The sequence below is a fragment of the Poecile atricapillus genome, chromosome 14 (genome assembly GCF_030490865.1).
Source record: "Poecile atricapillus isolate bPoeAtr1 chromosome 14, bPoeAtr1.hap1, whole genome shotgun sequence".
Classification (NCBI taxonomy): Eukaryota; Metazoa; Chordata; class Aves; order Passeriformes; family Paridae; genus Poecile; species Poecile atricapillus.
The window spans coordinates 7,080,134-7,097,827 of record NC_081262.1 but is presented as its reverse complement, the minus strand read 5'-3'; the positions used below and the strand labels follow the sequence as shown (position 1 = coordinate 7,097,827).

Genomic DNA, 17,694 nt, shown 5'->3' with positions numbered 1-17,694 from the left:
TTTGGTTGATTAATCATCAAGGAGGGATTGCTAGGATGACTTTTACTTTTGTTTGTTTAGTTTAAACTCACTGCATGGGATCATTCTGAGCATTTGCTTTGTTATGATGCCATTTTCCTTCCAATTTTGTGGGATTTCTAATAGATTAACTTCTCTTCCTCTTCTTATGCAAAAAGACTGAAATACTGTTGGGGATGGGATCAGTTGTTGTGTGTGTGTCTGTCTCTCCCCCTTACTACAACCTCCCCCTCCCTTCTGCAGGCTGCCCTGCCAGAGCCCCTCCTCTGGCTGGAAGAGGGGAGTTGAAATAGTGAGCTCCTGCTTTGTGAAGGAAATTTTCTTTCAGTGCCCTGCTCAGAGGTGCCTTTGAGAGCAGAACTGATGTGTTTTTGTTAACTTCAGGTCTGAGGAGGTGATTTTGATGGCCACAGGGTTGCTCACCATCATTTTACTCTGTGCTGTTGTGGCTGGAGCTTCAGGGAGTAAGTAGAAGAAATTTTTCTGCTAAGAAATGTTCTCACTGGCAAAACAGAGCATTATGTCACAGCTTGTAGGTTTGTAGTAGCTCTTGTAGCACTTTGTCTGGATTTTTACTGTAGTGTAGCACTTTGCTTTGCTGAGCTCTTTGAGTGGTACTGAGCAGGTGAGAAAGCACCCTCCCTGGAGAGGATGCATTAAATAGTGCATCTTCCTTCAGCATTCTGGAGAAAGCAACAGAAATAGTGAGATTGTGTCAGCCTGTATACTTTATAGAAAAACTGTCATGGATTTAGTTATTGTTTTGAGGACCATGCTTTGATTTCAGCAATTTCACCGAAATTCAGAAGCAGCAGGTCTGTGCTGAGCTGCACACAAATTTGCAGTGCTTTTCTGTTCTGTTACCTGTCATTGCAGGATCCTCAGAGAGGTTAAGTTATGGAGCTTCCTGTTTTGCAGAATGTGCAGGTGAGTAAAACAAGATTTTATTCAGGCTTTTTGTATAATAAGGAAAGAGGAATTTGAAAACTTCTGCAGGGATGTTGTGTTCTCAGAAGGATGATAGTTCTGTCTGAGTGATCAGCATTCAGGGAAATAGCAGAGAAGTTCCACTTTACCAGGCCCACATGTGCCTGAAGTTTGCATTCTGTGAACTCTGAAAAACTCCTAAGCGTTAGAGCTGAGCAAAGGACTAAACCAGTGTGGGACTAAGCCCAGCCATGGGCATGAATAATAGATCTATTTCATCTTGCTGTTGTGAAGGTCCTGCTTTGCTGCTCTCTGAAAGGTGTTGAAAGAGCATTGTGCTGTAAATGCATTACATTTGTTTTCTGCCCTTGGAAATTAACATCTTGCCTTGAAGAAAACTGTGAGGTTATGTGCCTGGGAGAGGGGAAGTCTTTTCCCCCTCCCTATAGGAGCTACAGCCAGCACGCAGGGTGCTTTCAAATTCTTTCAATTGAAAGTCCAAGTGGGAAGGGAACAATCGGAATATCTTTGCTTTGCTGATTTCAGTGGCTGAAAGATTAAAAGGAAAAAGAATTAGAGGGGGAAGATTAATAGGTTAAAACACCACTGCTCTTTTATTTATTTATTTATTTATTTATTTATTTTTTATTTTTATTTTTATTTCCTAGGACACAGTGCATCATACTTCCCCAAAAGAGCTAGATACAGCTACAGGTATTCAGCAGTCACCAACACATTCCTGCAGGGAAATATTTACAAAGGCAGTGGCATCTCTCTGGAGAGCACAGCAATCATTGAAGTATTGGGGAATTGCCAGATGGTTTTGAAAGTAAGTATTGTCATAATAGTTTGAGTGATTAGGATGAGCTGATGTGGAATCTTATTTTTCTTTGGGATTATTTCTATGTTTCAAACATTTGTTTTTCTTGTAATTAAGAGCCAGTTCAATTCTGGATCTCATAATTAGAGTTGCAGTATTGCTTTGATGTACCACAACTTGAAATTAGGTATTTGCCAGTTTTAAAAGGAAGATTTGGAAAATAATTGTTTGCTTTTCTAAGTGGCACAACAGTTTTACTTTTTTGTCACATGAAGTACAGAACTGGAGAAAGGAACTTGGTTTGCTTTAAAGCACTTCCATATCTCTAGCAGTAATTTTAAAATAGCTCATTTTTAAGAGAACTTGAGAACCTTGTATGATTGTGCCGGATTGGTGCCATTCCTAGCCCAGTGTAAAATTCAATCTTGTAACGCTCCATTCATCACAACAGGAGATCTGTCTCAGTGACAAGAGCAACAGAGCAGTTTCAAATTGCAGAGCTCCTTCTGGGGTGAGCCCTGTGGTAGGCCAGGTGGAGAACTATAGTGCTTTAGGACTACAGGGGCAGCAGGAAAAATCAGCTTTGGCTGCCTGGGTTTTCCTTCAGGTTAACAGAGGGGATAATTCATTGGTTTTGCTGGGGGCTTGACACATGTGTACTAAATGCACAGATACACGAGGTCAACAAAGAGCATAGTTATCCCTGTCCTAGCACATGGATAAAAATTAACTGGTTAGTGCCTTGACAGTGAAAGGGATATAATAGCGCTGAATAAAATGTGTTTCTGGAAACTGCCTCAGATATGCCACCTGAAGATGGGGCTAATACAGTTCTGTTGCCACACTGAGCCTTTGTTCATGTGGATGTTCTGTATGGATATCCTGATGTGATAAATCCACAAGTTCCTCTTGACAATGAAAGTTATTGCCTATAATCTTTGCTTCTAGGTTCAAGATGTACAGATTAAGAAAAATTTTGCATCCAGAGAAGAGTCTCTGAAAGAAATGGACAGTCTAAGGTAGAAAACCTTCTAATCTGGTCTATCTTTTGGGGTTTTTTGAAACTACATGGCTTAGCAGCAGCTTGACTGGACATTGTTCCCTCTGCTTCATACTCTGTTTAGTTTTAGGGTTTCTTTTAATTTTTGTATTAAATGATGATCCAGATACAAGCACAATAAGCAAAAATGAGAGAATGTGAGCCATTTGGTCAAAACAAGTTTTCCTTCAATGTAACTTTCCTCCCTTTGTATGTAAAACCATTTGGACAGTAGACAGTTCAAATTATTCTGAGTTCAAATCACCAGGCCTGTAGCAGCACGTGTAGATCACAGCTCTCAGGGCTGCAGATGTTACTTCTACAGACTCTTGAGTTTTGCAGTAGATTTGAGAGGTTCTTGGTCTAGAAGATTCTCATAAGGCAAAATGTTGTGTTTTTTTTCTTCCAGGGTACTTATATTTCCTTTATTTGTCCAATGAGCTTTTCTTCCTTCTCTGTTTTTCGGATTTAGTAGCTCATTCATAACATATGTCAGTGTTTCTCACTGACAAGACAAGGTATAGTCTCCAGTATAGATGGCTATACAAAAAGATCTCCTCAAACTGTGGAAGTCTGACATTTTCCCAGAGAGCTGATGCTTCTTCTGTCATCAAAAAAAAAAAGCAGTTCTGTTGTCTGATTAAGCTCAGCCTTGTAATCTTCCTCTTTGTCCTGACACTTGAATTCTCAGCCTTTAAACAGCACTGAGAGCTGAGGCAATTGATTCAATTCAAAGGGTCAAAAAGAGCAAGCTTGGAGTAAATGCATTGCTTTTTATATTCATCAGGAAGAACTTCGTGTTCTCTCTATGGGCAGCGGTATCAGAGTTCAAATGAGTGTACAGGCACATCTTCTGTGAAGTTATTTGCAAGATGTTCATAGCAGTAAGAGCAGTTTTGTATTGTTCTTTGCTGAGAAGCCAAAAAGAGAGGTAGCAAAGAAAGCATTCAGTGAAGCTTGGCTATTCAAAATAATTATTCAGACAAGTGAGCCTTATTAGCATTTGCCTCAGCCTATTGTGAATATACAGTAGTCTAGCTTGTCCTCTGAACATGCATGTAATTTCTACAGATAGTAGCAAAAACAGGCTCAGTTGCCTAGGAGTTCAGAAACTGAAACCCTTATCCTATATGCCCAGTGTCTTCTGGAAGGACTTTATCCAGATGTTGGTGTATTAAAGTTTTATCTCTTACTTTGTGACCCGATTGATTAGATGAATAGTTAGCACCCCATCTAATGTGCAGATGAGCTGTCTAGCTTCCTGTATGGGGGCTGGTCACTGGGCTACTATGGAATTCTTCCTTTGGATAGTTTGTTTTTCCCCATTTAGAGGGAAAATATATGATTAAAGTAGGTTATATTAGGAATGAAAATCAATGTTAAAAAGTGATTCCTTGGAAAGGTAGAAAACACTGTACTCTCAATCTGGGATAGCAAAAGCCATTAGGAAGTGTACTAACAGCAGAGATTGGGGAATAAGTTTGGGATAGAGCCCAAGTATGCGCACCTACCAGAGCAGGAAGATATGGGTTAATTGGGAAACAATTGTTCTTGTGTGCATCACAGCTGAGGAGGCATGGTGCAGTTTCTTTGCAATTCAGACATGCCTACTGAAGCTAAAGACACCCTGAATCATAAAATGGAACTTCTCTCTTAATTAAACAAGAATCATTGCCGTAACTACATTTACTTGTAAATAATTTGCCAGGACTGCTTTTATTGTTACAGTTATGTTGAGGATGCTGTGATTATCTTGAGAAGATTTGTTTTTAGGGGTTCACAGGATTTTTTTAAGGCCTCCTTGGGTTAGGCTGAATTTATGAAGAATAGAGGCTTGCTGTAAACAATGGAGATACAGAGTGAGAGAGATCCATTGTGGAAGAACAGCTCTGTTGAGGAAAATCTGAATTTAATGTCATAAATTGACTTGCACTCTTTGAAGCAAGAAATTATAAACTCTTTTATCACAGGGAAATGCTAGAACAGCATCCTCTTCATTTTTCTTTCCATGATGGGAAAGTTCTGAAGCTCTGTCCTGTGAGAAGTGAACAGACCTGGGCACTGAACATCAAGCGAGGCATTCTCAGTGTCCTGCAGACAGCTCAAGAATTCCCTGTTGGTGCCATTGTTGAGGAGGTGAGTCTGTCAGTCATGCTCTGAGGTGACTCTTAGCTCTTGTACGTTTTAATTCTACTCCACTTCTAAATAAATAAAGGGTTTTGCCACTTGGTTCAGCAGACAGTGGCAGTCATCAGATTGCTTCTTGTAGTGAATGTTCTAAAATTACCTATAATTCACATTCTTGTTGAAGCTTGGAATCCACTACTTGGTTCCCTGAGTTCTAGTGCCAGGGCTTTACCTGCTCTATGGAGAAAACACAGTACACATAATTAATGACTTTTTTTTTTTTACTTTTTTTCAATAATTTTGGGAGATCGGTGTTCTCAGAACTCTTTGAAATTATTTCAATGCTTAAGCTCAATTTCTGCTGTGTAACACTGAAACAATAGTCCAGCATTCCTTGCTGTCACCTGAGTGTGTGCATGGGGGCAGCTGACACACCTCAGGGGCTGCAGTTCTCTTATGAAGAGCTGTCTCTAGACTGACCTTCAGCATGATGAACACTGCCTTATTCTCAGGCTACTGCTGTGTGTCAGTGTTTAAAGAGATGTTCTGCAGTAGGGCTTGGCACACCCATATGTAACTGAAGTTACTCTGCCTAGTAATGCTCTTCTAAATTAATGCTTCCTTGCATGCCCACAAAATCTGAAATGAAAAAGCACGTGTCTGTAAATTATCTGATTCAGAATAACACAGTGAAATGAAAAAAAGCAACAGAGCCTGGTCTACTATAAACTTGACCAATATCTTAAAAATTATTTGCCTTTTCATAGCTTTTGTGGCAAAACCAGTGTTCTACTAGGGAGAATTTAGATCTCTGTGGTTATTACAAAAAAAGTAATTATTAAAACTAATTGCAATAACCTACACTATCTCCTTGTATTTTATGTGTGCATGTGTGATTCAACAGTGTGTGTTTGTTACTAGGTGGATGTCCTGGGAATATGCCCAACCAGGTATCAGCAAAAGGGTTCCATTCTTGTAAAGACAAAGGACTTAAACCTCTGCTCCCATCGCTCTTCTGGTTTGACTTCTGTGCAGTCTGTTGTTCTTCCTCATGCATCAGTAAGTTTTGGGGAATGACACTGGCTCTTGCTTTTGACTTATTTGAAGAGAGTGTCTGCCCAAACTTGAGTTCTTAGCAAAGAAATGATGCATATTATTCTCCCTGTAATATCTGTTACTCACAGAATTTGCTTTAATGCAAGTTTGCATTGTAATTGATGAATATTATAGTATAAATGCAAGAGGTTGTTAGGCACCTGGATTGAACTCTCATTAAAATATGTTATAGAGGTCAACTGAAAATAGACTGTTGAAGGGAGGAATAGAGAGATGTGAGTAAGAAAAAAATACATTAGAAAAATGAAGTTATTCTTTGTAGAAAACTTGGAAAGATAGAAGTTTTCTAAATTTTCTAAATGCCAGACTTGCAGGTTTCCACTGTTGACAGAAAATACAGTCAATTCTTGTATCTTGTGCTATTTTTATTAGGTGAATATTACCTTTTCTTGTAGTAGCTATTCAAAATTTACCAGCCTTTTGCTTTTTTCTACTTTTCTGACCAAAAATATCTGATTAGCTTTGAGGCTTTGTGAACAGAAATGAATTTGATGCTGATAGTTAATAGCAGTTGTTTTTCAGTGATGAAAATCTAGGCTAAAATAAGGAGTGCCTTAATCTCCACGGGCTGGGCACTGTCAGAGGTGTAGACAAGAGACTTCCCACTATCCCAGAACTGGAATCCTCTGTGAAGTTGGGAGAGGAAGGATTGGGTAGGCTGACACAGATCATCAAGGATCTTCCTGAAGTATCTGTTCTTCTCAGTCTGAACAGCAGATCCTGTCCTCCCAGCTGGAATGTGCCCAGAGCATTAAGGATGGGGTCCTGCAGGAGGCCAAATGTACTGAGTCCGACCGAGTGACGCTGTTCCCTCAGCAGGGCAGTGGGGCAGAGACACAGACACAGTCTGCACTCAAACTCTTGCAAGTGGAAACAGAGACACTCTACCATAAATGTAACTATGTTTCTGCTAAAGTCAAGTATTTCCTGGGAAAATATTGTGACTTTGTCATTCCTGTGAGAACTCTTTGCACCCATGATTTTCACCTTCACGGTGCATGTTTTTACAGGCTGGGCTGACCCTTCTTTGGGGGCTTGGGCCTGCCATAACAAAACTCTGTGGATCTCCAAAACTGGGTAGGTTTCCAAAAGTGACGGTCTTTAATAGCCAGCTCCTCTTTATCGACTTTACATACCTAGTGCCCTTGTATGCAGAGCATCAGCCTTCCCTGGTGGACACCTCCAAGTTTTTATCAAAATGGAACCTAAATAGTTCCATTAGGACTTGCAATTAAGGACATGCCATGTCTGGGAACTGTTTTAATTTTAGCTCTTCTTTGCTCCTTTGTGTTTCTCCTTAGGAAAATGATTTTACTGAAGTCAATAGGTGGCTTGCCTGAGGAATTATTTCGAAGTTGAACTCTAAATGTTGAGAAACATGTTATTTGTCTGTTTCTAAATAGTTGTTTGGCTCTTTTTTTTTAAAGGAACCTCCAGATTTCCAGGACATTTTGTTTATAATTATTATTAGAAGATAGGATTCTTCCTCAGGAAGAGGTTCAGAGCCAAGCCATTTCTTTTTCTTGGCACCTAGATCTCCTGCTGTTTTTTTGGGTGGTTAAAGTGTGGGACTAGTGATTAGACAACATTGGAAAAAGTGGTGAATGTAAAGTAACAGGGCCATACTAAGAGATGTATGGATGTAAAATAGGGCTTTTTTCATGTGCATCTTTGTCTTGTTTCTCTGACTCTTTCTTTTGGGTCACACTTGTCTTTATTCTGTTGTGCTCTTAAATTCAAGCTGACTGCAGGCATTCATATTCATCCCTTGGCTGTACTGAACCTAGAGGGACTCTTACAGGGAGAAATAAAGGCTCAGAGAGAAACTTTCCCCTTGCATATAGGTTAGTCATAGTAAATTGCCAGCAATCACCAGAGATGTGATTTTTCCTTTATGTTCCTTTTCCAGGGTACTCTGAGGATCTGTATGTGACCAGCATTCTCTATGAAAGGGAGGTGACTAAGAGGGAGGTCACTGGGGCAGAAGTGACTGAACTGGTGTGGAAGCTTTGCTTAGCACACAGTGCAAGTTACCAGGTAAGCTGTACATACAGACTCTGCTTCCTTGGGAGGTTCTTTGTGGGCTGAGAATTCTCCTACACAGATAAGAGGTGACCAGGAGTGCAGCAATTTTGAAATACTGAAGTCTTCCATTGCTTTGGACATTTTAAAATATGGATTTAGAGAAAGAGAAAATGCTTTGAAATGTCATTTTCTTATATAAACAGTAAATTACACTGAGGAGTTAAAACATATATTGGGAAAAAGCAATTTTGAACTATGTTCTAAATTAATTGGAAAGAAGATGTCCCAAATTTTTGTTTTTCTGTGAAAAAACAAAAGCATAAGAAGTATCTGGTTTGGGTTGTCACTGGCAGTTTTGATACTTTGTATTGTAAAACACATCTTTTACATCTTTAGTGTGTAGTACTACCCCTGGTGCTGTTTATTGGAGTTCTGCTGCCCTTATATTGCCTCATCCCCTCAAAACAGTTTGCACACAAAGCCCTTGCCTCTGGGTCTTGGCTGGTAGGTTCCTTGTGCTTCTGATGAACTGCTATCAATCATCATGTTTTCTGGGGATGCTGGCTTGGGTCCAGAGGGAATCTCTGCCCCCTAGACCATTTTCAGTGATGAATGCTGCTCAGATAGGGTGGAATCTTCTGGTCATGTGGAACAGGAAGTGACTTAAATATTTTTTATGATTACCACCATTCTAGATGAGGGTCTGCCTGTCTCCTTAGCTCTCTCGGGTCTTGTATTTTTTGTTGATACTAGCAGCAGCTGAATCAGGCATTAATTGCCACTGTGTTTGAAATGAAGATCCTTATCTCTGAAATTCAGAGGTTATCAAGAATGCCTGCTAGGTTAGAAAGAACACCTGTTATGTACAATACAGAAGGATCAACAGATGATGGTGCTTAATCACTCTTCACCTGAGCTCAACCAAGGGCAAATAGGGCACACTTCATATCCCATTATCCTTCAAATAGAGTGGTTCTTGCTAGTAGTGAAGTTCCTACAGAGAAAAGCAAGGAAAAAAAATGTTAATGTGAAAACAGAAGAAAACACTCTTTAAGTAATTTTTGGTCAGGATATTACTAGAAAACAAGTATGGTCTAATGGTCTAAACAGGGCATTGGTTCCTCCATGAATTTGCCACTGATGAGTTTAATCAGCTCATTCCTGATATATTCTGTGTCCTCTGAGGTTCTTTTCTCGTTAGATGGTTCGCACTTTGGAGCAAGGTGCTCCTGTACAGAGGGGCTGACATGTCTCCTGTAAATGCACATAGGTACAAGTGATGTTAACAGAAAGCTTCAGACCCAGCATGGAAGGCACTTGCCTTCCTTTGTTTAGATGAAGTCCCATGTCAAAGAACAGAAGCTCTGCCTGTGTTTCCCCTGGGCTGGACACAGATACTGGGGGATGGAGGAGAGGCTTTATGGGGACTGGAGAAAAGTGCAGTGCTGGATTGCAGTGATATCTTGGGTGTGTTCACCTTTCTCTTAGTATCACCTATGATTCATGAGCACAGGTAGGTGTTCATGTTTTGTGTGTGAGACTTCAGGAGAAGGCACAGGGTGGAGCAGGATAAGTCACAGCTGCTGAAGCACCTTCAGTCAGCTGTGATAAATTCCAGCCCCAGACTTAACTCCCAACCTGTTGAAAGGTGATCATAGTCTGACCTGGTACCACAGCCTGACAAAAGCCTGGGCATGGTGTTGAGGAGGAAGCAGCAGATGGCCTTTGTAGGTGTTGCAAAATTTGGGATAGACTTCTATCTCTGATTTAAAAGCAGGTCTGCCATCTCTTTTAGCTACATGCTATGGAGACTGGGGCTATGGAGGGCTAAGAGAGCCATATAATAATGGTTGGTGCTAATAAAGAATAAAAGCAGCCTCTTGGAGAAGGATAATGCTTAATTCCATATGGTTGTCAGTGTTACAGCAGCAGGAAATGGCATTTAAGCACAGACTAGAGGGTCACATACTGCCTGGAAAATGTTGAAGAAAGAAATTTCTGCAGCAGATCTGAGAAACTTTCTCTAAATCCTATCTTCTATGGAACACTCTTAATTCAGTGTCTTTGAAAGAATGGTAAATGATTTTTCCCAGTAACAGTGGGATGTCACTTCTGCCTCCAGAGGCCTACTGACTTCATGTGTGGGAAATTTGTTTTTTAAATCACTAAGACTAGCACAAGTGGCTACTGTCTGTGTGCCACTGCCTAGAAGAGAGGTGAATTATTCATCATGTGCCTGTCCCAGCACAGGATTTGATTGGTTGTCAACCATTTTCACTGTTTCAGGGTGTTCTTTCTGTGTGACAAGACATTTCAAAGAGAATCTTTATCATCCCTCATTTCAATCAATAAAATATCCTTTGGGCCAAGAAAGAAGTTATGGGAATGCCCCCACTGTTGCTTGGGAGACAGCTGCACTGTTAAGCATGTAGAGCTTGTTTGTCCCTTTATTGTTTGACTCTGAATGAGGTGAGATTATGCATTTCTTTCAGGACACAAAACCAAGAATAAATGGAAGGGAAAGTCTCCAACTCTGGGGAAAACAGTATAGGGATGAGAAAATGGAGGTGGAGATGGTGTCATTTCCAAGGAAGCAAAGTTGTTGTCTAATTTTTTAATGCTATTATGAGACAAGATTGAATTTCAATGTGGATGTAGATTAGCTAATGGACCATTAAGTGAACAAGCTGCCTACTGACAAAGAATGAAAAAAGAGGTGGGGAGAAGGGACCCACTCCTGAGAGAGGCTGGAGAGAAGCCTGTCACACCACATCTGCTGAGGCTGCATTTCCAGTGACTGCCTGGGTTTTGGTGCTTGGTCAGTAGCTCTGGTGAATGTGGCTGTGGATGCACTGAGAAAGGTGGGCAAGAGTATGTCAGGTTTGCTTTTCCTTGCTCCTGGACCCCAGTCTGACCCAAAAAAGTTTACTTTCAGGGCATGATGTTTCTTTATTGGTTGGTTTTGGGGTTTTTTTGTTTTTTCCCTCATAAGGCATTGTAATTGCTTGCTTTTACCTAGTTTCTTTTTTTTAAATACAGCAGATCTGGAAGTAGAAGGAAAAGCAAGCTTCTGTGTGGAATAAAAGCCAGTCTTTCTCATGTTTCTTTCTGAGGTGGGAATGGGAATCAGATTTAAACATAGTTTGTTATTATGATACTACAAATAGAGGAATTTTCAATGACAACTCAATTTCAGTGCAGCCAACCTTAAAAATGAAAACAGCCCACCTGGTCAGACAGTTCATTCTAAAGCTTTATTATTAGAAAGAACAATGGCTGCTTCTCTGCAAAATTTTGCTTGGAGTTATTAGATGAGAGCTTTTCTAGTCAGCAGGTGTGAAGCAGAATGAAGTCAGTTTACAGTCTAAAACTGTATCAGCTGAAAGTCCATCAGTTTGGCAGTTTTATCTTGACCTGTGCTGCAGCTCCAGCTGATGGGCCACCTGGGCTCAGCAGCAGCTGCACACACAGCTCTTTGTGACGAGATCTGTGAGGGTCCTCAGCCCCCAGTGGATTTGCTTGTGGAAAAATGCACATAAGTCCCATGCTTTAGAAATGCTTTTAAAAAGTTATATAAAACACAGTTCTCTGAATATTTCATAGACATTTTATGATAAAATGTGATCTTTTTCACTAGCTCCATAGTGTCCAGACTTGTAATTTCTTTTTAAAATAGACCTTAGTGATAATGATGGGATGGAATGGAATAGAAGAGAAGGGAATGCATGTATCTATCTGAATTTTAGGTATGGAATTATAAATGTTAACAGAATTAATACATAGGTGGGGCTTCACATACGAGAACAAATTTTAATTTGATTAAATTATATATTATTTCTAAGAAGAATATAAATCCCAAAAGAATAAAAACACCAACTATATCCATATTGGATCTGCTGATTTACTCCCTCAGCCTATCAAACAAAACAGTAAGAAATTACTCAGATTTCTTACTGAAAGACACCTTCTTGTTACTGAAAATGGCTTGGCAGTCTTAAAATCTAGTGCTAGCACTGGGTTATTCCATGTTTTTGTTGTTTTTGGGAGCAGCTTCTGGAAGGAAGGTCAGGAAGTCAAAGTAGGTCTGTCCCCAAACCTTTGGAAATGTGACTTAGTGGAATTAGACTTTCAACTATTTTTACATGAAGAAAAATGTTTGCTTTGGAACCAGAAATTTAGTCCTATGTCTAAGCCTTTCACATATGAGATGAATAAAACATTGAAGTGAATCTGACATGGACTATGTTTAAAACTTACATATTATATTTATAATATTACATATTACAGAGTTCAGTTAACATAAACATACAAGATACTGTATTGAACATTCTGCTAATTTTTTCAAGTAATGAGACCTATCTTCTTTCTTGAACTTTGGATCAGGTCTCAGGTGAGTACATCCATGTGCTATTTAGCCTTTAAAATACCAGGTAAAATAGCTGCTGATTGATGTAGCAATTCTTCTTAGTGAGAGAGAACAGCTTTTCTGCCTCTGTTTCCAGCTAGTCCTGTGCTGCCTGCAGAGGTAAGGGCAGTTCTGCCTGGGCTTTTCCCCAGGAAATAATTTTGTCACAGCCCAAGGGTTCTCAAGTGAAACTTCTAAGTGTTGCCCAAACCTCAGTTAAATGATCTTTCACATAAACCTAAGATTAATACGCAGTTAGGTTGACCATTGTTTCATTTCTGTCAAAGCTATGTCACAAGTTCTGGTCATAAATCAGGATCTTGCTATACAAATTCAGAGAAGGTTATAACTTTCTCTTCTGGATTGTAACCCCACTGTTGCATTTTGGTTTATTATTCATTTGTATGCCAGTGGTGTGCATGGTGGTCGCTGAGAGCTGCTCTCTGAGGGACTGACTGATATCCAAAGCAAAAGTACTTCTCTGTATGTTTGCAGTCTGGAGAGAAAAGCAAATGAGGAAGGAATGTAAGGACACAGGGAAGAAAGGAAGGTTCACTCTCAGGTTGCTTTGTAAATCACTGGCAATGCCAGCATAATCTCTCTGTTCTCTGAAGCTGGTTTCTGCACAGCAGGAATATTACAGTTGTGCTTGTGCACTTCCAGACTGCAGACCTTTTCATGACTCTCGTGTTTGAGCTTCGACATCTTTCTCTTGAGGCCTTAAGAGCACTATGGCAAAGATCATCATTTAAGTGCAGAGACAACTGGTAAGTCTCCTTTAGTAATTGCATTCAAAAATAAACAGGAAAGAAATGTTTTGTGAATATTTAAATGTTTTAAATCTGTGCCCAAATGTTGGAGTTAAATTTGGAGCATTTAAAAGGAATAATTTGTATTGCAGATCTTGTTTCTGTAATGGGATGATACTCTCTCCTCACTGAATGAATGTTATGTACAAAGTAGACAAGATATTCCCACAGCCAGACTTCCTGTTTCCAAAGCAAAGTGAATGGGAAATCTGAGTCATGGCTTGGATGGAAATCAGTTCTGCTGGTTTCAAGCTTTTGTTGCCATTTGTTGTGAAAAAGCTTACCTGGATCTGTACTTTCAATGCCCTTAGTAGCTGTGGGGCAGAGGAGATGGATGTTAGGCTGGGAGTATGGATGTGGTGGAGCTGCATCTTTCAGTAGCAGCTGGATTCCCAGATGGTTTATACCAGTTGTAGAACTGTGGCTTTAAAGATCAAGGCCCTACTCCTCTGCAGTCAGCAACGGTTCTGAGCCAATGGTTTGAGACTATAAGAAGTACTAATCCAGTATTATCAAAATCAGTAAATTTTTTCCCCTCACAAAATTGAAAATAGTGAAACAATTCTTCTGCTTTGTTTCAGTACAAAGTGTCATCAGTCTGTTTGAAATTAAGAGTTTATGTTTGCAAAAATACCTTTATTTGATGCAAAAGGGGCAAATTTTGGGTTAAGTTTATTCTCATCCTTTGATAAATAGTCATGCTAATATTCTTCATTATTAGACAGTAATTAAACTATTCTGCCTTTTTTATATTACCTTTAGACTAATTTTACTCAGGACATGGTTATTAAATTTAGGAGTGGAAAAAAAAAATCCCATGCAGACTGCTCTCTGATGCTTTTACCCCATCTACTTTAACTGCTTTCTAGTTAATGCAGAAGTGTCCTTCCATCAGTATAGGAGGCAGGATATTTACAGAGGGACTCTTAGGAGTTGAAATGCATATTGTCTGTCATGCTGGTGTAGGCTTTCCCCTTAGATAAGGTCTAAAAATCACAGGAAGTAAAAGCTAGTCAATTCAGTTTTAATATTTTAATTTTTTACTGATGTTACAGGTGGCATGAAAGGAGAAAGACACCTTAAGAAAAAATCAGTGCTTTAAGGTACCTCAGTCTTTAGAAGTCAAACCTGGGATGTGATGTGGCTTAATTCTCAGAGAAAGCAACTGAATATTTTCTTGAATATCTGGTTACTGTTCTTGAAACACCAGTGCACTTCCATCACATCCTGACTGAAACACGAACATGCAGAATCTGGCATTTGCTAAGCCACTGGACTTTTATTTACTTTGAAAGAAGCTGAGTCTCAATGTACTTGTTATGTGATTCTTGTGTACTTTGGTCATTTTACATTTCCTGTACTTTTTTCTTGTGCTACAGGCAACCATTAATAGATGCTCTCCCATCTTGTGCCACAGAAGCATGTGTTGTCCTAATGAAAGACCTCATCGCTTCTGGAGAGGTTGAGGAAGACAAAGTAGAATATTTCTTCTGGTCATTTACATTCATTCCTAATCCCACCTCAGGCATGATTGAATCTCTTGCTGTGAGTGGATGTTATTTTTTTCTTTTTAAATTTGTAATGAATCTAGGTGGCTCATCAATTTTGTTTTACAGTAACAGTCTTTTTCAGATTTATACAAATCTCTGTCCAGATAATTTTGTTGATATTGTGTTTTAGTATGTAAATATTTTGATACATTTATGATGGTATGTTACTGTATGTGGTATGTTACTGTAGTCATTCTCATGACTTTACTGAAACACCTCATTCCTTCTGTGGTTGTTTACAGCCTTTGCTGAAGTCACCTAGAGCAAGCCAGAGCTGCTTCTTGGGAGTAACGGCTCTCGTACATAGGTTTTGTTCAGCTCACAGCTCCTGTGCTATTGTACCTGCTGTGCAGAGTGTGATGAGAATTCTTGGGAAATTTTTGGGAGGAAACTGTACTGTGCAAGATTCAGAACATCTCAGCAAGGTATTGGTTATACAGAGGCACATGATACAGCGCTTTACTTTTCTGTTCCCTTAGTGATCTGAGAACTTGTTTGATGAAAATGGTATTAATTGCATTTCCAGACAGCCATGAATACAAGCTTAGTAGATGAATATTCCTTGCTAGAATGAGCTGATAAAATTTTGTAATCTGACAAGTAGAACCTATCAGTATGGGTGTTCTTGTGTGTGGAAATAAGGAAAAGCCTTGGGTTTCCTGATGAAGCAAACTTCATACCATTGAGCAGTGGGAAAAACACCTATCTGTTGAATTATTATTTTAATTTAGTTATCGTGTCCAGAACCCTGTGTTGAATCACTAAAATGTCAAAATATCTGTGATCAAAAGGGACAAAATATCAAAGTACTTGAAAAACTTTCTGACTACATAAAATTTGTGACTTTTGTTTTCTGTTGAAATGCAAGCTTTTAAGAATGTTTTTGTATTCCCCCAGGTTTAAGGCAGGTTCTCCTTACAAGTGCCAGTGGCATTAGAATAGAACCGTAGTCCATGTGTGTCTTGTCCTCCCAGTAAAGCCAGGGTATAGGTAGTACCATAGGCTGCAGTAAACTCCCCGATCACCAGTAATCATTTTAAAGAGTTTTGCCCAGAAAATGTTAGTGCCATGAAATGCAATGTACAGCTGCCAGCACTTGGAGAGCTTTCTGTTCTACCTAGCTTTGCATTTACAGATGCAGCTGGTGTTGAAAGCCATTGGAAATGCAGGACTTGCAGCAGCTTCGCTGGCTCCTGCTCTGAGCTCCTGTGCTGCCCTGAAGAGCCATCCCATGGAAATCCGCCTCGCTGCTGTCCAGGCCTTCCGGCGCATTCCCTGCCCTGTCAGGGTGAGTGATTCACTGCCACAGGTGACTGATGGCTTCCTGGCACTGCCACAGATTTGGGACTTGTTGGAATAGTTACAAAAACATGCAAACAGATAGGGAACAAGTGTAGACATGTTCCAGTAGAGCCCCTCTGCTGTTGGAGGAGAAGGTAGAACCACCCAGATGAGCAAACCTGTAATGAGCTTCACTGCAGTTGAGGTAACACATCAGTGACTGAGGCAGTGTTTGGGACTTCCTAATTAGACACTTTGGTTGGGTGCCTTATGTCTGTGGGCACTATGGCTGAGAACCCACAGGACTTGATTTTTCCCATAGTCTGTTTCACTTTTTCATTCTCTGAAACATAAAGTAAGAATAATAATGTAAGAAGCTTGTTGTGATTTGCAATACACTGCCATATTAGAACATTTTGTTAAGAATACATTTTGTTTCTTAATAAAAAAAAGTTCAAAACCCGTTTATCTCTAATAAGTACCTTGATACTTAGAAGAATGGCAAAGCCAGGTGCACTGGCCTGGGCAAAGCTGACAGTCCTGCTCCAGAAGAACAAAAAGCTCCACATGGCCTTGCACCTTTCTATGTCTTTTTAAAATTGAATTTATCATGGATTGGTGTGATTCACTTGTTCTGCAGTTGTGAAACTTGGTGTTGCTCGTTAGACATGTTCAAGGTATCAAGTCTGTATATTGTCATATATCCCATTGTTGTCTCACAAATGAACTGCTGAACTGGATGGACTGGGGCTGTTGAATGCTAATAAAAATGTTATTTCTTAATTCCTGGCAGTTCACAAAGAAATTGTCTTGGTTGATACTGGGGAAATATTGAACAGAATAAATTTGTTGCTGGCCTGCTCTTTGATTGAGACCAAAAGTAATGACCTTAACAGTCAACTGTGAACAAAACCATGGCCATCATTTGTGTATTGGTTGTGGCACATGAGAGATACAACAGACAGGTCTCCCCTGTGGTGACAGTGCCTTAACAGTTGTGCTGGCAAGGGAGGCTCTGTGTTGCAGAGTCCTGTATAGATTTGTCTGTATAGGATTCAAGGTCGTAGTGACAGTTTGTTCAGGAAATTTGTGGATAAGGTAGCATAGACAATATACACTTGTATCCATATTACACAAAGTGTCTTTGTCAGGTATAAGGCAATAGCTACAAATACAGCAGTAGCTCCTTGAGAACAAAAAACCCACAGGACCTGAAAGTGCACATGGGGTGTTCCAGGGAAGTGAATAGTAATTTTCTTTATTTTTTTGTCTTTTTCTTAGAATGCTATATTACTTCAGTTTTATCAAGCAACCAGCGAAGATGTGGAAATAAGAATTGCTGCATATTATATAGTAATGAAATGTCCACATGAAGAGTTATTTAAACAAGTACAAAAGACTTTGCTGAAAGAAACATCCAGCCAAGGTCAGCCAAGCATCTACTGAAGTCTTACATGTTCCTAATTCAATTCTTCAATGTGACATTTACTTTGCAGGTGTAATGGTACTAATCTATATAAATTTTTATTTTATCTCAATGCTTTGTAGATTGTTTCTAAGTGATTGTTTGTATGATT

At 39.6% G+C, this 17,694-nt stretch overlaps 1 protein-coding gene across 1 annotated transcript in view; it reads left to right on the top strand.

Annotated features, from left to right (window-relative positions):
- LOC131584626 (uncharacterized) overlaps positions 1-17,694 on the top strand; it is a 76,026-nt gene that overhangs the window by 2,370 nt on the left and 55,962 nt on the right. The window contains exons 2-13 of the mRNA XM_058849959.1: positions 895-945; positions 1,614-1,774; positions 2,714-2,784; positions 4,775-4,940; positions 5,853-5,990; positions 6,753-6,942; positions 7,957-8,084; positions 13,141-13,244; positions 14,666-14,831; positions 15,079-15,261; positions 15,972-16,124; positions 17,399-17,543. Of these exons, the coding sequence (XP_058705942.1) occupies positions 895-945; positions 1,614-1,774; positions 2,714-2,784; positions 4,775-4,940; positions 5,853-5,990; positions 6,753-6,942; positions 7,957-8,084; positions 13,141-13,244; positions 14,666-14,831; positions 15,079-15,261; positions 15,972-16,124; positions 17,399-17,543 (1,656 nt within the window). The remainder of the gene's footprint in view (positions 1-894; positions 946-1,613; positions 1,775-2,713; positions 2,785-4,774; positions 4,941-5,852; positions 5,991-6,752; positions 6,943-7,956; positions 8,085-13,140; positions 13,245-14,665; positions 14,832-15,078; positions 15,262-15,971; positions 16,125-17,398; positions 17,544-17,694) is intronic.